The following is a 23080-nucleotide window of genomic DNA, read 5'->3' as shown; positions in this document are numbered from 1 at the left end:
GCATAGCTCATTATTCATTTAACACTAACTTCCAGTTACTTCCTGCAGGCCTTGGCAACTGACATCTTAATTTTCTTCTAAATGAATCTCACTGTACCTCATTGTGGAGGTTTGAATGAGAGTGGCCCCCTGAGGCTCATACTTTTGAATACTTAGTCCCCAGTTGATTTTAGAGAACAGGAGAAGGTATGTCTCTAGGAGAAAGCTTTCAGGTGACAAAAGACTAGCACCATTCCTGGGGTATCTTTTTGTTGTTGTTGTTGTTGTTGTTTTTGTTTTTTTTCTCTGCTTGCTGCTTGTCGTTCAAGATGTAAGCTTTCTGCTAGTGCTCCAGCTACCTACTTCCTTCCTCTGTCATCATAAACTCTAAACCTCTGGAACTGTAATTTCTTCTATTAGTTGCGTGCTGATGGTGTTTTATCACAGCAATAGAAAAGTAACTATGATATTCATAAATGTTTTCCCTCTTGTTGAACAGGTCTTAAGTACAATTAGAGAGCTGTTGGTTACCACTGATGCGTATGCACCGCTACTGCACAGTTAGGATTATTGTGCCATGCTGGTTATTGCGGTTCATAGGCATCATGGTTGGGTAGGACTACTGGTTGTTTCCCTCCTTTGGAAGCTTGCATAGTACCTTATGGTACCATGAGAGCTAGTCCTCAGGGAGGAAGCTTTCAGATCAGATTCAGCTCAGGGGCCTCCAGGTCTTGTGACTGGAGTATATCCTCCATGAAATTATTTTCCCCTTGGCATTCTCAGAGTAGATGTTAAGGTGACACCCTCTTCATGCTCCTCACACAACTCCACCTCTGCTGAGAAGACTGATTTCCATGGCTCTCCTTGGAATGTGTTAATGTAACCATTATAAAGAAGCTCTAAGTTTTTTGGGCCACTCCTTCCTTATTTACTCTCCACATTCCCTTCCTCAGCTGGCTGCGTCTGCTCACAGAATATCTGTGCTTCCAATTTTCTTCTCCACTTGCATTTGTGTTCATTCCCTACAAGTTAACGTCTGTTGGAAGCGACACTTGTGAACTGATCCATATTAAGATTTCATTTCCCCCAGAGCCCCATATTTTCAATGAGGTTTTCCTCTTAGGCAGATTCCCGCTGGCAGCGCTGCTGCTGTCTGGTGGAGTCAGTGGAGTTGGGTTTCCCCCTGACATGCTGTTTATGTTAGGTTTATCACTTGGCCCCGTGTTTAGATTCTCCTCCTCCAATGTGAATCACATGTTCGTGAACAACAACAACTTCCCGGACCAACCCACAGGGTGTTTACATACCAGATACTCTTTTTAGAAAAGCAATTAGAGGAAATGCCCTTCCAAGCTTTTCTTGACAGGCCCAGGGAGTAGACTCATTCCCTGCAGGAAGAAATAGTTTCCTTCTCCACTCTGCCTTCTTCCTTGAGCTCAACAATGGATAATCATGCTAAACACATAAAGCTGCTGTTTGGTTCAGCCAGTAGCTTGGCTGACAGCTCACCTCACACTCTCCTCAGAGCTTTTCCATAGCAAGAGGTAAAGGAGATTCTTAGGTCAACAGTAAATGAGTTTTTCAGTCCCTGGGCAAGTTGAACTGTGTTTCCTAACTGGTGTGGTGATGCTGTCTCACTTGCTACAGCACGGGAACTAAGTAGGAGAGCTTTAGTGACACCTGGGAATCTGGTGCACTGAGCCCTGGAACCTAGAGGAAGCAGAACCCTCTAGAGTGGATCTAGACCACCCAGAACACTCTATAGAGATTTGTATCCAAAAGCAGTTTCCTCAAGTGTTAGGCATTTGGATTACGAACCCTCGTCAAAGGGCTCCTCTCTTCCTTCAGCACTGTATCTAGTCTACACAAGATGTCAGGGAGGTGAAATTTGGATGAGACAAGCTAACCATCTTCAGCAAGCTTCACCGTGATGCTGAGATTACATACCCAGCCCAAACACTCCCACCATTGGAGCAGTAAATCATCAAGGAAGACTTAGCCGAACGCAGACAGGCTTCTGTACATGGAAATTATTAACCAAACACGGGAAGGGGAGTCTTATGTTTCTAGGCTTGTGCTGACACAAAGGGACGCTTCTGAAGGCTGTGTTCTCGTCTTCTGCAGCAAGCCACCGCATTCATCAGTGCTGCTCCATTCTGTGTCTTTCTCAGGCACTTGGCAGCCACCTGCTAGAGCCTCCTCCTTTTGTGTGGAACACAGGGAACTCAGAACGGCTACAGGAGGGGCTCACAGGTACCCTTCCCCCAAGCGAAGCTTCCCCCCCTAGGCAAATCTCAACTGTGTGTCTGGTGAGTTCTCACCTTCTCTCCTCATACCTCACCCCTCCAGCTCCACACTTCATCCCTCCAAGCTTCACCCCTACCCCTCTAGGCTCCTGCCTGACATCTCAGCCCTTCTCACACGTCACCCTTCATCCAGCCCTCCATCTTCCCCTCCTCACACCTCACCCTTCCAGCCACCCAAGACAGATGTAGACAGAAGCCCCTGATTCCTACCTCCTAGGGACTTCTTCTGAGACCTGCCATTCCCTGGCTTCTGCTCCATGATCTGCCAAGAGGTTGTCATAAACCCTGTCATGCCCCAGCCTCTTGTACAGTTAGGAACCCATATGACATATGAGAAACAAAGGAGCCAGGGCTCTTTCAAACCAAACACTGCAGCCCCAGAAACAGCTTGCCCATTTTCTCCAAGCTTCTGCTTCATACTTCCCGGGGTGTGAGGTATTTTCTGCTGAGCACAGCTCCTATGCTGGAGATCTGCTAAGGAGAGTTCCTACCTTGCGACTTTACCAAGTAAGGTTCCTTAGAAAAATGCCCACCCAAACCCTGCTCTTCAAGCCTGTGGGAGCGCTTTCCCCGGAAACTTGGATTTTGCAAATCAGAACCAGTAACTCACAGGGAACGGAGTTCCCGGGGCAAAGTGGTGCTTTAAGAAAATAGAGAGACAGACAGACAGACAGCATAGGTGCTTCCTTCTTTCCAGACATAGTCCATTCCCACAATTAGGGGATGCAATATTATCCAGTTCTTAGGGAAGACAACAAGGGCATCAGAGCCACCAGCAGGCACCCCAGATTATCACTGCAACAACCCCAGCCTGGTCCGGCTCCCCATTAGTCCCCAGGAGGGCTCTCAGTCACTAACAGTACCTCTTGGCAAGGATGAGATGAGAAGGAACTGCAGGAAAGCGAGTCCCAACTGCGCCCAGCGGTCCAGCTCCATCGTTCAAGCTGCTGCGCTGGAATGATGCCTGGGTGAGAGTGAGAGCAGGGCAGCAGGCTCTGCCTTTGCCGGGACCTCCCCAAGTCCCAGCTGAGCCAGAGCTCGGGTTTCAGCCAGCCGGGCTCTCCCACCCTCAGCGAGGGGAACCACCTTCAGCCACAGCAAAACGTCAGCCCAAAGCTCTCCTCTTAACCCTTGAGAAACCCGGGGAAACGTGGCCACGCCTGGAGGCTGCCGGACACCAAGCTCCGTCCCTCTGAACTTTCCCTTGGTCAGCCTCTGGTGAGAGTGAGGGTAGAGATGTGTGGTGGCAGCACCGGGCTGGGTACAGAAGTAGGAATGGCTGTGGGAGGTTATGGGGTTAGGAACGATGCTCGCTCAAACATTCCACACCACCACAATCCCTGAGCTGGAAAGTTGAGCTGCGAAGCTAGGATTGAAGGCTGGGATGGGAAGCTAGGATGGGGCTGGGATAGGAGGCTAGGACGGGCTGGGATGGCAGGCTGAGAAGGAAGGGTGGGATTGGAGCCTGGGTTGGAAAGCTGACTGAAGAGACTGAGAAAGATGGAAGACTAGAATGGGAGGCTTGGGCAAGTGTTGGTTGTACATTCACTGGACCGGCCAGGCAGAACCAGATTAGAAGAGTGTCCTGAGGACCAGCATGACAGAACTGTTTACTGTTCAAGCGCTAGAACCTGAGTTTAATCCCTGAAAGCCATGTATGGAGAAACTCTCTCTTCAGCCTCCATGTGAAGCTGTGTAGTCCCCTTCCCCGATAGGTGATGGGCAAATAGAAGAAACCCACCTGTACGCCCCCAACACTCGGACTCTACCTCCAAGTGCTCTTTCCCCTTTTCTGCTCTGAGCAATTGCAGTTTAGAAACCCGACCCTTTGCGTTCGAAAGCTCTGGGGAAATCTTGATCTTCCCACCAAGCCCATGACAGTGAGTTCAGCCGCAGGAAGTACTTCCTGGTGCATACAGGAAGAACTCTGGTGCCTCTTGCCCACAAATAGGGAAATAAGCCCTTGAGAGTTAACTCATCTAAGGTCACACAAGGAAGGGGGACAGCTGGGTTGAGCCTTTGGCCCTAACCACTGTGCTATATGGCTTCAAAAGTAAAGTCACAGAAAAGTAGATTTAACCATTATAGTTAAGATGTACAATCAGTAGCATTTTCTACAGATTCTGGAAACAGAAAGATAGACTCAGATTTTAACACTGGACTACAAATGGCAAAGCAAGATATTCTCAAGTCTAATAGAGAACTGGAGTTCCCGGCTACGCCAGCACTAGTTTGTGATGGTAGACTAAACACAAAGTTATGAGACATGGGTGATTATTCCAGGCCAGAACTAGTGAGAAAAGCAGACTCTCCATCCATGGAAGAGAGTAGTGAGAATTTTCTAGAAGGAAGATTGAAGCTGACCAGTGTCGCTAGGAAACAATGCATATTTATGAGTTAATCTCAAAACTTGTATCTATTCACTGTGGTGGTTTGAATGAAAATGACCCCCATAGGCTCATAGGGGTTAGCACTATTAGGAGGTATGGCCTTCCTCAAGTAGGCATGACTTTGTTGGAGAAAGTATATCACTAAGAGTGGGCTTTGAGGTCTCAGATGCTCAATCCAGGCCCAGTCTGTCTGTCTGTCTGTCTGTCTGTCTGTCTGTCTCTCTCTCTCTCTCTCTCTCTCTCTCTCTCTGTCTCTCTCTCTCTCTCTCTGTCTCTCTCTCCCTACTGGTCTGGATGTAGAACTTTTGGCTCCTTCTCCAACACCATGTCTGCCTGAGTGCCACCATGCCTCCTGTCATGATAATAATGGTATTAACATCTGAACAGCCCCAGTTAAATGTTTTTATTTATAAGAGTTGTGATGGTCATGGTGTCTCTTCACAACAATAGAAACACTAAAACATTCATATCCTCTGATGTATCTATGTCAAAGTTAGACAATAAAATGCACTTTAAATGGCTTAGGTAGATGACGGATGGATGGATGGATAAACAGATAAGTAACAGATGATAGATACATAGTAGATGGATGAATAAGTGATAGATGATATAGATAGATAGGTGCATACATACATACATATATAAATGGACAAATGGAAGATATATATAGAGAGAGGGAGGCTAAATAACAGCCCACTGAAGAGGCTGTGTGTGGGGTTTGGATGTGGTAATGAGCAAGAACATGGTGTGAGTGTGGCAGGGTGTCTAAATGCTATCCTCTAGCTGTTGGGTGGCCTTGATGATTTAGATACTGGGCCCAAAGCAAAGTCCCAAGAAGACAGTCACCCCGGACTACCCATGAAGGCCTGTAACAAGGAGCAAACCATAGAATTGGATGGAGAATGATGACAGAGACAGCTTGAGGGAGGGTGAACACCAGAATTCAGGACAGCTTGGAAAGACAAGAACCGTGACACAGGGCTCCACTTTCTCAACTTAGGAAAATATGGTTCTCTTTGTATAGCTCTGGATGTCCTGGAACTAATTCTCTGCAGACCAGGCTGACTTCAAACTCAGAGATCTGCCTGCCTCTGCCTCCTGAGTGCTGGGATTTAAGGTGTGCATCATCACCACCTGGCTTGCTTCACTTTCTAACTACATAATGTGGAGTGATTTAACCAACTCTCTCAACTTGTCTTTAATATACAGTGAATGTAATGATCAAACCTTTCTTAGAGACTCTTGGGAAAATGGAATGAGATTATGCATGCAAGGACACTGCCCTACCTAGCACACACTGACTGTTACAAATAAATGTTAGGCATCATCATTGTCTAGCCTGAGACTGACTTTGAAGAAACACATGGTATGGGCTCTCTTCCCCATTGTCAACTTCTCTGTCAGGAGATATTTGTATAAGTGAGCATCAAGAATGGCATTAAAGAGAAGAAAAAATGACAAAAAGTAGGATATCTGAAAGAGTATATGGAGATTAGAGAAAGGAAGTCTGCTCTGTTGCTGTCCAACTATTCCTGGCCCTTCGGTAATGGCAATGGGATAGAGGTGGCTCCATTTCTAAATACCTGTGGATATTAAGGTCTCTCAAGGTTGCAAACAGTTGAATGGACCATTTCACCATCACCTACGCCTCTCTGCACCAATACCCAGTAGCCTCCTCCCTATGGCAGCTGTACCCCAGACAGGTGGGGTTCTGGGTGATGAACCTGAAGAACACTAGAACATGCACCCAAGCATGCCACTCTGACAAAAGGACTGAGCTGAAACTGAGAAGAAACCAATGTAAGAAGAACTCTGTGTTCCTCCCATTCGGAAAAGCCCATTTATAAAGGAGTCCCCATTTCCTGTCTATATGTGGAAAGGCACAAGTTATATAACCCTTATGAGTCATTATAACCCTTCTGAGCTTGGAGGAACTAATATACAAACCCTACTATCTAGTGCTTGTCTCCCAATAGGTCCTTTGTATATTTATGCTTCTCACAGTTGTACCCCTGGAAACTCATCATCCTTACGCTTGACACTTCACAAATGCATTGCTCTTCTAAGGTGCTCTGTGAACACTAGGCATAGTGGTGCATTTTTCTAATACAGCCCCAGGAAGACTTCCCTGGCTTGTTTGTCAGCCAGTCTAGCCTAATGGGTGAGCTCCTAGCCAATGAGAAGTCCTATCTCAAAGGAGGTGGACAGCATTTATGAGGATGTCCCAAGGCTGTCCTCTATATACAGGCATACATACTTGTATACGTACTTACACACATGCGAGAACATACACATGTATACTCCCAGGTTGATGGGTTGTGCGTATATTTGATTTTCTTTTTATTAATATGTCTTCTACTAATTGACAGGACCCAGACAGTGATCACAAGATGATTAGAGAAAGAATAAAGATAGCCCCCCTCCTTTATAAACCTGGTTGGCTGTATCCTAAGGAAGGCGTGGGTTGCAGCTCTTTGCTTGAGGAAGCTAAGAACTGAAAACAAGCCCCTTTCTGTTTCTGGAATCCCCACAGGAGTTTGCATGCTAGTTTAAGCCGCTAATTTGAGTTTGCAGGTTTCCTTGGGCAAGGGAACTTAGAAATCATTGTGGAAAAAACCCTACCATACAAAGCAGTGTGAACATTTATGTGGATACTGGAAAGCAGCGATCATCAGATAATGCTCTGTTAAACTTCACAGGAGCTGCTGGACTGGGTGAGGACCAGAAAAGCTATGACAATAATACAGGAAAGTCAGTAGTTTATCTGAGGCTCAACAGCTCTACTGAAATCTAAGTTTTCCTATGCGAGTGTAGAGTCCTGTGCTCCCATTAATATCAGCAACCTTCTTAGCATAGTTTACTGTTGTTCTAAATCAGGTCTTCCAAACAGAGAGTCTCATGGAGAAAATAGACTTAAGTGGGGCCTTGAAAGTCTCAAAACGCAAGTATTTTGTTCCACAATTCTTGGAGGAAAAAGAATCCATGGCCTTTTTTGAGCTATGAACATTAATCTTGATGGAATTTTCTAAAAACTTGAATAAATATTATTTTTTTTTAGATTTAGGAAAAGTAGTTCTATACATCTAAGCAATTGTTGTGTCCAGGCCCTAAACAACAAGATGTTTGCAAGGCCTGTACCCAACCTTTAAAAGAGAGTAATTCTAGAGATGTAGACATGGGTCAGGCATTAAGACAATTTGCTGCTATTACAAAAGATCTGAGTTCTGATACCAGCACTAGTGTAAGGGGTCTCACAACTACTGTCACCCCAGGTCCTGGGTATCCAACACACTCTCCTGAATGGGCTCTTCAACACACACAAACACACACACACACACACACACACACACACACACACACAGAGTGAGTACACAGACATACACATACACACAGAGATAAAAATAAAATCTTAAAGAAAATAATATTCTTGATTTAACACTCACACTGGATCATGATCCCTAATGTTGAATCCTGACAGACCCCTTATGATCTATGGACTTATGTGGTTTTACCTCCCCTATTTGTTAAGTGGGAAAATAATGGTTCCATCTCCCATAGGATTGGAGCAAAGCATTCACATCAGTACCTATAATCTAATACATATTTGGTATATGGTAGTGACATTCATGAGTCTTTTTAAAAATTCACTTAGTTATTTATCTATTTGTGTGGGCAGGGGAGGGCGCATGTTAGGTCAGAGGACAACTTCTTTGAGTTGGTTCTTTCCTTCTACCTTGTGGATTCTGACAATAAAAGTGAAATTCATTCAGTGTTTTCCTTTGTAAGAGTTACTGTGGCCATGGTGTCTCTTCATAGCAGTAGAAACCCTATAGCCTTGGCAGCAAGTGCCTTTACCCACCAAGCCATCTTGCCCACCAGACATCCATGCTTCTTAGCCAGTACATCAAGAAGTAAGTAATAAATCCCAAGTAAGAAGTTATGTATGAAAAAGGCAGAATAGCATGCTAGGAAGTAGGAATGACAGACAGGGTGAAGAATTATCTCCTGCCCAGATGAGGTAACATAGACCTTTAACCCCAGCACTCAGCAGGCACATGCAGGAGAATCTCTGTAAATTCAAAGCCTGCTTGGTCTACATAATGAGTTCCTGGACAGTCAGAGCTACATAGTGAAGGTCTGTCTCAAAAAGTGGGGTTGGTGGTGAGGAAAGAAAAAACACAAAAGTATTAATTATATCCTTATAACCAGTACTCAGAATTTAACAACGGGTTGTAGTAGACGGAATCAAGCCATTCATAATATTCACTAACTTTCACATGAAAGGATGAGATGCTCCAACAAAACCTGCCCCCCACCCTTTTTGGCACCTCCAGGTCGCGCATACATTACACACAGGGAACACTAACATATAAAGACAGTTGACTGTCTTTGCAAATACCAGCAGTTCCCTCTCTTATCCTGTAAGTCTCTGCAGACCACCTACACATTGGAGAAGTCAGAAGAAAGAGGACAGGGAGTAAGGTCTGTGAAGGGAGTGGGGTAATAAAGATTGGTTTTCATCAGCATCACAAAACACCGTGTTCAAGTTGACCGGGATAGGAGAAGAAAGGGGGAATCCCTGTGGAAAGGAATAGGCCTTTGCTGGAGCCTGCTGTGACTGACCCCACCATGGAAGCCTCCAGACTTAATGAGTCCCTGCTGTTCTCCTAAACAGCAAACAGTCTTGTTTCTGCCTCTAGTGCTGGCTCCGCTCCACCCCTTCCTGTTGGGAGTCAGGCTAGGAGAAGGTGCCTCTGTGGTTCTTCTCTGGCCACATTCTTCTGGCTCTATGTCATTCATAAGAATTGCTGAAAGTCAGCAAGCCTCTCTGCTTCATAGTCCATGTGCTCCTGCAACAGCTGGGGAGACATGGTCTTGACTTCCATGTGTGTATTTATGAACTTCAACTGAAAATAATAGCTGGCTGCAACATACAGCTTTACAAAAACACTGGCCAATGTCTGGCCATGATCCAAGTGGCTAGTGGATGAGTTAAAAGGAGTTAAGCCATTCGAGGTGAGAACACAAAGACAAGTCATTTCATCAGAAGGCAGCAGAGGGTGGGAATGAGTATGGCCTCAGCACAAAACGGACATTGTGTGCAGCAGACCCCGTACACACCACTGATGTACTGCTGACTGGGTGTATAGACTTAGAAAAGGTCACTGACCCTCTGGGTCTTAGTTTCTACATCTTTAAAACACAACAGGGGACTGGGTTAGACAGCTCAATGGATAAATAGACACTTACAGCAAGGCCTGGTAACCTGATTTTGATCCCTGGGACCCTCATGTTAGAAGGAAAACTGACTTCCCACAAGTTGTCCTCTGAACTTCATGCACACACACACACACACACACTCACACACACACACACACTAAACTTATAAATAACAAATTTAAAGGGAAATAGTAGCAACCTTATAAATTTGTTAAGTTTCAAATGACCCTGGTAATACACATAAGAACTAGTATTTACCATTACTGCACTTATCTATAAAATCCCACTGTAGCTCTTTCAAAAACAGTAGTCCATTTAAACTGTTAGCTGGAATTAAAAAGTAGGTACAATTTTCCTCAGATCTGTGATTTAAGCTACATTATATTACAATTGGTTCAAGACAAAAAGCACATTTTAAAACTGATTTCTTATACAATTACATTTTTAATTGGAGATCTAGAGGTAGAATATGCATCTGGTGGAAGACAAAAAACGAGGCTTATTCTAATTGGATCTTGCGTAGGTCCCAGAAGCCCCCCCTGCCAGGAGCCTGGCTTTGAATATCTCATTCAATTTCATCACAATGCTTACTAGGTTTAGAAGGTTTAATATAAAAATGAGGCTGTTTGTCTCTATGGAAGGAAATAAATACAAGTCAAAACATAAAACCACAGTTAGTGCGTGTTGTCCTCATCATCACAGGTCCTAGCAGTTTGGCTGTGAGGGAAGCCTGTGTCAGTCCCCACTTTCAATATATACAGAACATACAGGGGGAAAGCACTGGATAAATGTGGTGAATCCAACAACAAGCAAAGACAGAATATCCCTGATGCCAATAACAAGGAGCTCAATCCTCTCTTTGGGTCAGAGACCTTCCTGAGGAAGGGACATTGAGCTTCAGACCTAGAAAAAGAGCAGAGGATAGAGAATCGGAAAGTACCATTTAATAAAGAGACGAGACCTTGAAAAGAATGAACTTTACTCCAAGGACAATGAGAAACAATTTGAAAACCAGACAGTTACTGGGTCATATTGAACCTATGAACAGCTCTTTGCACCCTGCATTTCAATCGGGTGGAGGGAAGTGACTTGATGGAAGAGGCAATAAGGAGGTCAGAAAAGTGGGACCCGTGATTGATGGCATGTGGAGGATTGAGAGAGGAGCCTCGGACACTTGCATGCCTGAGGGCTGTGTGGATATTACCTTGTGCATAATAGAATCTGGAAGGAACCCCTATATTCAAAGAGAGAGGGAGAGGAAAAGGAGGGGGAAGAGGAGGAAGAGGAGGAAGAGGCAACCACCATCCGTTTCCCTGTTGTGTGACTCAACCTCCTAGCCATAGTCAATAAAGGGGGGTGGTTATTGCTGCCTTATTCAGGAGTGGACTCATAAGAGAGAAAGTCTTCACTGTGGGCAAGGGCTTGAGGACCACTACTAGTTACCTGTGGTGTGAAAGGAAAAACAGTCTCATGTGAACATACTCATACAGACTTAGGGTCCTGCTGGCTGATTGGGAGTCTGAATGGTTGGAAAGGTCTATGATAGAGGCATGTAGACAGGTATATGGTAGTGGACACCAGGTAGGACTGTAAAGTGTGTCAATAGTGGGTGAGAACGCAGTCACCGAGAATAAGCACTGGACAGCCAAGGGTAGACAGTCCGAGTCACAATGGATCAACTTAAGGTCCTTTTACTTTGTCAGGCGTTGGCCTAATCCCAGCACTCGGGAGGCAGAGGCAGGAGGATCTCTGTGAGTTTGTGACAAGCCTGGTCTACAGAGCGAGTTCCAGGACAAACTCCAAAGCAATACAGAGAAACCCTGTCTCAAAAAAACCTGAAAGAAAAAAGATTGTTTTACTTTATGATGACGTCAAAGCGATGCTGAAGAGGGATCTTACATGAGATGCTGGAAGAATCAGTGAGCTACAGCTCCTAAGTGGCCACAGGGTCACAAGGGGTAGCAATGGACACTGCACCCTGTGCTGTGTTGCTAAACTACGTTGTTGGGGAGGTTGCCTGCACAAACACATTTTCCATTATCAGCATTTGATGGGGCTATCAGCAGCTTTCCAATAGTAAAGTCAAGGAAGATCTACAAACGCAAACTGTTCAACCAGTTAACAATAGCCAGAGATGGTTATCGGCCAATGACATGCAAGCATGACTAGATGGCCCTGGTGGCTGAGATGGAGATTTAACCGAGGCATAGAACCCTGGGCTATAACTCACAGAAACCTAGAACTTCTGTGTGTGCCACAGAATCCAGTGCTGAGTTTCCATGAGGCACTGCTCAGATCTAGTAAGGCTGGGACAGAGACTGGAGATGTCACATTTCTAACAAGATCCCAAATGATTCCAACGTAATGTAGGTCCATGGGCTGCCATTTGCATAGTGAGGACTGAGGTGGACAGACGTTGCTTACCTAAGGTCACAGAGGAAAGCTCTTCTCATGGGCTCTAAAGGAGACACGATCAGCTTATAGGGGGAATACTTTCTTCTCTGAGTAAAAGAGAAAACCTGGAGAGCCTGACCCTAGGGAGATGGCATCACAGGCTGGGTCTAGATGGATGGTTTCCAAGCATGCTTTTGGGAATGAAGCCAGGCAGCTTACCAAGAACAGTCATGAACTGTGTTTCCTCTTAAAAGAGTTAGGACTGGCATTCTCTCTCCCTCTCTGTGGTGTGTGTGTGTTCATGTGTGTGTGTACACATGTGCACAGGTGCATACATGTGAATACAGGCTAGAAGACAGCACTTCACTGGTTCTCCATTTTGGTTTGACAGGCTCTCTTACTCACCTGGAATTCCCCCCAAATAAGTTAAGCTGCCTGACCAGCAATCCCCAGGTTCTTCCTGACTCCTGCATGCCTCTCAAGTGGGATTCCAAACTTATAACACCATGCCTGGCTTTTCAGGCTCTCCTTAACATACATACGTTCTGGGAATTGAACTTAGGTCTGAGCCACCTCTCCGGCCCAAGATTCAAACAGTCTCTTTACCTCTACCCTGCTGGCTTGACCATGTGACCTGCAAGAGAATTCCCATCAGGGGAAGGATGTTGCCCTCCAAAAGAGTCAGAGGTCAGGAGGCATCTGGCAGGGACCCTGATAATTCCCAGTCTGTCCATACCAGCCTTGGTCTCGCAAATCTTCTCCCTGCTTTTGCTTCCCAGTGGGCCTCTCACAGCTTCAACATAGTCATCAGTCAGGCTGGACCAGGGCCATGTCAACACCAGGCTCTGCTTGAATGTCCCTCTGGTAGACTAGGTCCATTTACCTGTGATTTGGCTCTGGACACTTTCCCTTATCATATTTCATTGGAAAATCTGATCTCACTTGAGGTTAGTTTCCAGCTTTGTTTCTGGACCGGTAACCAGTGGAAGGCAGCCAGAGAAATGTAAACAGGTAATGAAATGTAACAGGGTCCACACTTCCAGGGCTATTTCATGCCTCCAACAAGTCTAACTTTCTCCACTGTACAGCCTGGGTCTGTTCTCCCTCACCATGGCAAGTGCTTCAGAGAAACATAGGTATCCACAGTCTCTAGAAAATCAAGTGCACCTGCTGGACCAAGTTCAGGAAGGAGGGCAAGTCAGGGTCAGCCTGTAGGGAGTGGATGGGGCAGCAGTCTGGCCAGAAGCCCAGAGGGGTCCATAAATCACACAGGTTTCTAAAGGCAAGACACACTCCTGGGAGTCAGGTGGGAGCTCCATCTGCAGCTGGACAACTGGATGCTATTAAACTGTGGCCCCATGGGGCTTCTACAAGTGTGTTGGGTTCCTTGTACCCTGGAAACAATTTACTGCCCTTGTCTGCTCTTTCTCATTATGAATCTCTGCAAAGCCTCTCTGTTTTCCATACATGCTTTTGTTTCTCATTTTCTAGTGCACATGTCTTTCTGCCCTTTCTCTATCCTATTTCCCTTTTTTCTTTTCTTCTTTTATTTAGTTTCCTCTCAACGTTCCCCCCCCTTCTCCTTCCTACAGGAAGGCAAGGCCAAGAGTCTAAATATGAGGTCATACTCGAACATACTTGACTAGGGGAGAGGTTTTGTAAACAGGATTGATGCCTGCAGAGCATTTAGAACCAATGGGTTCTGCCGAAAGGAGGCATAGAAAATGTCATTGTCCTCCACTTCTATCATTTCCCATTTTAGCTTCTGCTTACCTTTCCTGGCAACCCCAGAGACCAGTCCTACAAGCCTTACCCAGTCCTGCTGTAGCTCAGGTTTGGAGGCGTCTCTGCCTGTGCTACAGCCGTTAACTCGAACCTCATGGGTTCTCACAGGCTCAAACAAGACAATCCTCGAGGACTGTCTATCATTACTGGGATAACTGCTCCATTGAAAGCACCATTGCTGGAGCTGGGGAGATGACTCAGTGGGGAACACACTTGCTAGGCAAGCATGATACTGGGTTTGGACCCCTAGGCCCCACATGAATTCTAGACAGTCTCTGTAATCCTAGCACTCCAGAGGACAGGAGACCCCCGTAGCAATCTGGCTAGCTGGAATAGTCAAATGAATGAGCTCTGGGTTCGCTATTTGCACTGTGGAAAGTAGACTGTAGAATTCAGCATCCTCCCTATAAGGTGAGGGTTGGGTGGCTCACCTGCAAAGTCCTGCAAGCCTCTCCCATCAGTGACTGTGCTCTGTGTATAAATCTGTGCTTCGAGGTTTGCTGTGATCTGTGGATAGGAAACTGTTGCTCCCCACAGCCATTCCACATCGACTCTTTTATAGGATCCCATAGAATACCATTACCTTGTAAATTCTCCATCTCCTGGCATCCAGGAGGGATCTCCCAGGTACTTGCCACCTAGTCAGTCACCACAGACACAAAGCAGCTACTTATGTTCTCCTACTCCACTTTTGCTGTCCATGTTTAAAGTCCCCAAGCATTCTCAAAGTGTGCTCCCAGCTTCTGTGGCAGTAAATGTGCTACCCAATCATCCCCCACAACTGCTGGGTCTCCAGATGCCAATGAGATGCTCTGATCTGTTCAGAAGGGAGAAAATTGTCTCTCTCCACAACATAGGCTCATACAGACCTAAAAACGGTCCTGCTGTGCCTGCAAGTGTTAAGGAGTCTACTGTCTAATACAGACACTTTCTCAGCTATTGTTTTTATGTACCTCCTCTCTAAGTGCCCAAAATGCAAGGTATGGGCTGCAAAAATGGGCTCCTCCCCATCCCTCATTCCTTCCAGCTTTGGGTGGAAGACCCTGTCTACAAATCACCTCCTGAGGCCCCACCACCCCCTCTTTTACAGATGTGAATTTCATTGTAAGCTCAAGTTAAGACTTACACACACACCTGCACTTTACATCATTGCAGCAAATAAAGTAATGAGTTGAGTGAATGGTGTGTGCATGAGTGTGTGTGTGTGTGTGTTTGTGTGTTTGTGTCTGTATCTGTATGTTCATCCACTGGAAGAAAGGAGGGCTGGAGAGCTTAGGGACTTGGAATAGTTGGACTTATAGCTCGTTTAGAGACTCTGACATTGTCACTGCAGATTCCATCCCAGCTACTGCATAAAACTGGTATGTCAATACCTATAACCCTGACATTTCAGTGGTAGAGGCAGGAAGATAAGAAATTCAAGGTCATCCATGGCTACACAGAAAGTTGGAGGACAGCCTGGGATACATGAGACCCTGTCTCAAAAGTTGAAGGAGGGAGCATGAGCTGGGAGTTGGGTGGGGAGGAGGGGAAAGAAACAAATAAAGGGGGGTTGGTGTGAAAACACACTCTAAGCAGCTCACTCAATATGCCAAACCATAAAGTCAAACTAAACTAAGAAGTCTTTCTTCCAGTTCTTTCACCCATGCATTCTTGAAGCAGGTCTTCATCTCCATACAAAACCCGGGACAGGTAGGGATGCTGGTGGTTTTTAAAACCCTGTGTTCGCTGACAAAAAAAGTCAAGTTGATAAGGAAACACAATCATGTGCTGTAAAGAAAGTGCTTTCTTCCTGATGGTCACTGTAGAGGACTTGAAAGCAAAACTACAGGCCACATGCTCAGTCTGGAACATGCACCTGATTCTATTTTTAGGACTAATGAAAAGAACCTTATATAAGAACAAGGCACAATAAAAGCTATTTTTCTCCCTCTAGGAATGAGGAGTAAAACGTGGTTACCAGTCTGCAGCCAGAACTCACCTGGAACCTGCTCTGTGCTGGGGATCTGGAAAGAGTAAGCCACACTATAGATGCCTGGAAGGGAAATGTACACGTGATAGTTGACCTGATATTATTAATACCACACATGGAACTATGAAACGAGACTTAACTTTCAGGAACGAGGAAGGCTTCCTGGAGGAAATGCTGGCAGAGCCAGTTTCATAGGAAGAATTGACAAGAAAATAGAGTGATACATGAATGTCTTCGGCCAGGAGTGAGGAAGGAGGGGAAGGAGGGAGGCTTGGAAGGTAACTGCAGAAGAGCATGGCATATGCAAGAAACTGGGAACAGAGCAGTGTGAGCGGAAGCTCGGGATCTATGAGAGTCACTGATGGGGACAGCCTCACTGATGGGGACATGCTGAGGTGGTAAGCAGGCTCTGGACATGCTAGGAGTTTGTGTCTACATAAGAGGTGTAAGAGGTGTAGCCACTGACCTCCTAGGTGGTATCCTGTGATTTCTACACCCTGCAGTCATGAAGTTGCACGGTTCCCTCTCACAGCGTAGGAGAGTGGGTCTGTGTAACTCTACCAGCCATCTTTGCTTCTATGACGAAATGCCTGCCATGAAGGACTTAGAAGGACGAACGGTCTATGGTTCTCATTCCATGATGGAGAAGGCTTGGTGGAGCAATGCCTATCGTGGTGGGCAGGAAGCAGAGTGGAGTGACATCAGGAAGGGACTGGAGAAGAAATAGTCAGACTGGAATGTTCTGTACCCTTCAGAGCCATCTTGGAAATGGATCCACTGGTACCACTCAAGTCTTCAGAAACCACAGCCTCAGGCAACCTTGACTAAACATTCAAGAGGTACTCTGAACAAGAAGTTTACATGTAAGCCACCCCCACCCCTGATCCCTGAACCCTAACTTTTGAAATAAAAGATTGTTATTTATATATATATATATTTGGATGTGAGCCTAGCCTTTAACAGCTAAGCCATCTCTCCAGCCCAGATTGTTATTTTTAATATGCTATACATTCCAGTGTGACTTGTCATGCAGCAATAGATAGCTAATATATAAAATCGTCAAAGGATTAAACTTAGCTATGTGAGTTCAAACAAGCCACGTAACGTCTCTGAGCATCAGTTTTCTGAAGCAGGAGGAATGGGCTTGGGTAACTAGCATTAAATCCAGAGAGGAATTTAATGGAGGTGAAACAAGAAGCTGCCATTATTGTTTACATCCCTGTGGCAGACACCATGTATATACACTAGATTGTATCCATGTATATACTAGTATATGGGATTCTTCCCTCTAAACTGACTTAGACACTAGATTGTATCCATGTATATACTAGTATATGGGATTCTTCCCTCTGAACTGACTTAGACACTAGATTGTATCCATTTCACAGAAGTGATGATGTGGCCCAGAGACATTAAGTTCGGGACTATTCTGCCCCATCAGGCTTCTGAAAGGTAGTTTAGGCCCAGAAATACGACAGAAAACAAGGTAGGAATTCCTTGCTTTTTTTATCTTGTCGTTTCCACCACTCCTCACACTGCCTCCACTCACCAACATCTAAACCCCCACTTCCCGCAAATCCACATGCACACAAAATGGTTCCAGGTACCAATTTGGGTGCAAATCCTAAGTTTGCAATCCCACTAAACCTAGGAGTTTGGAGGTAGAGACCAGAAATACCAGTGGGATTTGGTAATGTGGCAGAAGAGGCCCAACAGCGGTCTGCAAAGTGCCTTCCAAGCACGCACTTCCAGACAAAACCCTAGCCACGTGGCCACTGAATGTTCCTCTGGTCTCAGAGGAAAACAGCATCTTCTTTCTTGTGTCTGGAAGCTCACTGGCCGCTTATTTTAGGACAGGCTGTGACGACACCTGTAGCCTTAGTCTTTTATTTTTTTTGGCACAAGCACAGCTAAGTGCGTCTTCATTTTTCAGTCTTTCGGCCTCAGTTTTCAGGGATGCTAAATCAACTGTAAAAGTATGCTATGAAAACCAACTTGGCAAGCCAGGTCTCCTGGAGAGGAGCAGAGGTGGCTTTATTTTCCATTATCTCAGGGTAAAACAAATAGATTTAGCCTCAGATGGTGTTCTTGTAAGGTCACCAGGAGCACAGTCATTTAAAACACAGCCCTGGGCTGGCTCAAGGACAGAGCATGACCTAATCAGGCCTCACATTATCAAAGAAGAAACAGAGTAAGAAGAAAGAGTGGGGAAACTGGCCTAGATCTGAGGATTCCAAAGTTATCTCAGCGCAGGGAAGTTTTCCTTCTCTGCTGAAGCCTCCTGGGGAGCTTCCAAAGGAAGTCATCCTGTGCATTCTCCAAAACTTCTGTTGTTCTGGAAAACAGGCATGCCCTTTTCTTTTCTTCATCCTTCTCGTGACAAGCTCAGACCTTTCTGGGGCTGGATGGCTTGCCCAGAGTAGGGGGCTGGAAGGGGGCTGGTGGAGGGATAAGGGAGGAAGAGTGGGAGAGGGAGCTGGGAATAACATGTGAAGCATTCATGTTTCTAATTTAAATAAAAACATATATTGAGGAAAAAACATAATTATAGGGCTGATCAGGAAAGTACCTACCACACAAGCATAAAGACCCAATTTCAATCCACAGAATCCATGAATAGCACCGCTAATTTGTAATCCCAGCACTGGGGAGGTGGGGGCAGGCTGATAGCAGAGCTAGCTAGCCAGCCAGCCAACTGCATCAGTGAGCTCTGGGTCAACCTATGAGAGACTCTGTCTCAAAATCCAGGGTGGACAGCAACTGAGAAATGATATCCAAGGTTGACCTCTGGCCTCTACAAGCATGTGCACACATGTGTAGGGGCGAAGGGGCGTGGACAATATTGTGGGCTCACCCCTCCACACAAGTGCATGTTCGCCCATAGGAACACACTCACATACACCATTCACATCACATAAAATAGAAGTAAAAGTAATAGCTGCTAGCAATGATATTATTGTTCATCCAAGGAAGGACAAAACCAACCAAAAGTGGCAATCAGCAGATGTGGTAGCACACACTTGGAATCACGGCATTTATAGAGACAGAGGCAGGAAGAAGGAAGAACAGTCTGGGCTATATAGAACCCTCAAGACCAGTCCGGGTTGTATATGGAGGCCAAACAAGCAAACAAAATCTTGGTGTCAGTCAGAGTCAAAATTCGAACTTTGTAGCTATTGGCATAACCAGAAGAATGGTCATCAGGCTAACCCCATGATTATCCTCCCCTCGGAAAATTTCTGTTTTTTTTTCAAAAATCTTTGTCTTTGGGGAGAATTAAAACGTCATTGTTATAGGACAAAGGCCATCATTTCTCCCCTGCACTCTCAGTATCTGACGCTGGGGCAAGAACTTGACATCTTTTGTCTTACTCACTGTGGTATTGCCAGGTTGGGTCGGGAGAAATGATTAGCCACCGTTAAATAAAGTTTAATGGAAACAATAAAATTAATGTTGGAGTCATAATATTTTTATAATTGTTAATAATTAATACCAAGCTATTAGGCTTTTTTTTTCATTTGGCAATAAAGCTTCTTTATATAGTGAATTGCTCATTCGGTTCACCAGGACACACCATTAAATCCGTGCAGCTCCTTTCCCCCAGTTGATTCATGCTACATAAAGTTGCCTGTGTGCGAAGCATTCAATCCCCAATCAATGCCTACGCCTGTAGGGTCTTCCCTGTAACATATTAGTGGCGGGGAAGGATAAATAGATGCTGATTAGGACCACTGATGTGTGCTGAGCTGGGTGACTCGATGCATAGAATTTCCAGGTGCTCGCACAGCATGTTAAAGTCTGGGGATAATCGTACCTCGTCTTAAAGTGGCATTCATGTGGAGAAACTGAACTGCCGCCAAGCTCCCTGCCACACTGCATTCATTGCTCATCTTTGACGTGGTTGTTTGTGTTTCATCTTAGTTGGAACTCCTAACATTTGGGTTGGAACTGCATCATCTCTGAGGTGAGAGCTCAGGCTTCTCCCACCATGACTGGATTCCTGGGGCCTGTTTGTGGACTGTGTTTCAGCCTGTTTCTTGAACTCCTTTGAGAGAGACTTGTCATTCTTTTCATTATGAGGAATGTTTGGTGAGCTATTTTTCCCCGTTGTGGGAATGAGTTTGTACCAGTTTTTCTATCCTCTGATGATGTCTCCTCTGTACCCTGAATACCAGCTTTGTAATATCAGGAACAGGGAGCAGAGTTCCCAATAGAGATCACTGTGACTAGGAGGACTCAAGGCCCGGCCATGCTAGATGTCATCATCTCATTCACAAGAGGCGAGATGAGTGGTGGTGACAGGGAGCTTTTGCAGGCGGAGACCACACAGGCCTCCAGGAACATCGTGCTGCCAGACAGCAAAGAACATACCACAGAGGGGGGTTATGGAAAGTCTTACTGCATAATGGTATTGAAGATACTTAAGAAAGGAAAATTTCCCGAAACAATTCTCCCTCCATCTTCCTAGACCACCTGCTTGGTCCTAAAGCACTTTGGCTGGCCTCAAATCCTACCTATAAAAAAAAATCTAGCTTGGGGATAGAAAATCTAGGTGGGGCCCCTGGACACAAACTTATTCTATTTAATCATCTTGTTAAATGTTTAGCCCAGTGCTTTCTCCTCATTCCATGTCTCTTCAGATTGTCTAATTCATACTAAACTAAGCTGCATCTCAAAGGTGGAGGCAGAGGGCAGCACCATCTTTTTTTTTCCAGTTTAAATTTAGATAAGAGACAAGGTTGCTTCACAAGTCAGTTCCAGGTCCCTCTCCCTTTCCCTCCCCTCCTCCCGTGCTCTCCCCCCAACCCCCCCCTTATCCCCTCATTCCCCCAGGGAGGGTGAGGCCCTCCATGGGGGTGTCCATAAACTGTCATTTCATATAGGGCAGGGCCTAGACCCTTCCCCATGAGTTCAGGGTGAAAGTGCACCTCACATTGTTCTGTGGGAGTCCAAAGTCCGTGTGTATGCTTGGGATGGGTACTGATCTGCTGCCCAAGGCTCAATAGATTACCTAGGCCTCCTCACTGACACCCAGATTCAGGGGGTCTTGATCAGTCCCATGCTGGATTCCCAGGCATCAGCCTGGGATTCAAGAGTTAACCTTTGTCTGGTCAGCTGTTTCTGGGGGTTAAACCAGCCCAGTCTTAATCCCTTTGATCATCAGTCCTCCCTCTCTGTTACTGGCTTTCTTGAGTTCAGTTCAGTACTTAACCAAGGGAGTCTGCCTCTTCTTCGATCAGCCACTAAATAAAGTTTCTGTTTCCCAGACTCTCTGGCCATAGGATTGTAGGCTGGCACTCCCCAGATCTATGTCTAAAATCCATATATGAGAGAGTACATGCCATGTTTCTCTTTTTGTGACTGGGTTACCTCACTCAGGATGGTTTCTTCTAGTGTCATCCATTTGCCTGCGAATCTCATGATTCCGTTATTTTTTTTCTGCTGAATAGTACTCCATTGTGTAGATGTACCAAGAAGAAAAATAGCAGTTGGTGTTCTTAGCTGGACTCTCTGTTACTCAGCTTTCTGTTACTGCCATGCACACCCAAGATAATCAGCTTATAAAGGGGCAAGGTGCATTTTGGTTTGTGGCCTCAAAGGTTCCAGTGTATGTGTCTTAGTTTCTTGTCTGTTGCTATGATGAAAAAGACCCCATAAGAACAACTTAAGGGAGAAAAGGTGTGTTTCCACTCACAGTTTAAGGTAACAGCTCACCGTGAGCAAGAAGGCAAAGGCAAGGGAGGTTGAAGTACTTACTGGTCGCATCCCATCATCAAGGAAGCAGATAGCAAGGAACATGTGGGTGTTGCAGTCCAGACCCCTTTATTCATTAGTCCAGGATTCCAGTCAGGAAATGGTTAGGTGGATCTTCCCATCTCACCCAATCAAGACAATCCCTTGCAGCCCTGACTAGAGGCCCTTCTAATGACTCTAGATTGTGTGGAGTTGACAATTGTCACACCATGGTCACTTAACCCCACTGCACCTCTGCAAGTGGTGGGAGGAACCCATCCACCTCTTATCCAGGGACAAAGGAGAGGGCTAGAGTCTAGGGGAGGTTCCACTATAGCCTCAAAGGACCTAAACCTCCCAGTAGGCCATTCTTGAAGGTTTCACAGCTTCTCATTAGGACAGAGTTGGGGACCAAGCTTTTAACACATGAGGGATGTTACGGACCCAACCACATCAAGTGTCATGCACCTGGCCCATCAGCCACCCTCAGGCATGGTGCTTTTAACAAGAAGGAAATAAGTGAAACTCAAAGAAGATCTGATTGTCCAAATAATCCTGAAAAAGCCTGCCAGAACCCAGTTCCTTTGTCAGCCTCGCTCAGGGGCCTGATGTTAACAGAATTGTGGTGGTAAGTTCAACCACCAGGGCAACTTTTAAAACTATGGAGGCCTAGATTTTCCCTGTGTCAATTAAATAAAAAAGCTGTTGGTGGTAGGAGCAAGCATTAAAAAATCCTCCTCCTCATCATGATCCTCCTCCTCCTCCTCCTCCTCCTCATCATCATCATCACAATACCAGCAGTAACGAGATGACTCAGTGGTTAAAGACATCTGCCACCAAGCCGGAAGACTTGAGTTTAATCCTCAAGACCCTCACAGTGGAAGGAGAAACTCTGCAAGTTGTCTGGTAACTCCAATAAGTGCCATGGTGCATGCATGTCTACACACACACACACACACACACACACACACACACACACACACACTTTTTAAAATAATAGAACACAATAATATGCTGCCAAGGTCAAATGAGAACAGGGAAAACTCCAGAAGGACGGGTAAGATTCACTACACTTCTCTTTCTTGCCTTAGGTTCCATATCTTTCCACGACCCAAGCACGTCAACCCTGTTCCAGGCCGTGGTGAAGCTGCCACCTCTGCCCTGCTGGGCTCAGGGTTTGTGTCAGCGTTGGGCCACAGCCAGACAGAAGTCTTGGCTCACCAGCCAAGAAGTCACGGAATCATCTCTGCAGCTCCCAGGAGGCGGAGGTCAAGAGCAGGTCAGAGGTGAGCCATGGTGAA

The 23080-nt window shown here is 45.6% G+C and overlaps 1 protein-coding gene across 2 annotated transcripts in view; it reads right to left on the bottom strand.

The window, feature by feature from the left end:
- Pamr1 (peptidase domain containing associated with muscle regeneration 1) overlaps window positions 1-23080 on the bottom strand; it is a 162847-nt gene that overhangs the window by 79510 nt on the left and 60257 nt on the right. Inside the window, exon 1 of one of the 2 annotated variants that reach the window (XM_005064869.4) lies at window positions 3149-3413. The exons of the other annotated variant lie outside the window; for it this stretch is intronic. Within the exon in view, the coding sequence (XP_005064926.1) occupies window positions 3149-3221 (73 nt within the window). The 5' untranslated portion in view covers window positions 3222-3413. Of the gene's footprint in view, window positions 1-3148; window positions 3414-23080 lie in introns of those variants that run through there. 2 annotated transcript variants of the gene reach the window in all.

The sequence above is a fragment of the Mesocricetus auratus genome, unplaced genomic scaffold (genome assembly GCF_017639785.1).
Source record: "Mesocricetus auratus isolate SY011 unplaced genomic scaffold, BCM_Maur_2.0 Super-Scaffold_100004, whole genome shotgun sequence".
In the NCBI taxonomy this organism is placed as follows: Eukaryota; Metazoa; Chordata; class Mammalia; order Rodentia; family Cricetidae; genus Mesocricetus; species Mesocricetus auratus.
This window is presented reverse-complemented; position numbering and strand designations above follow the sequence as displayed.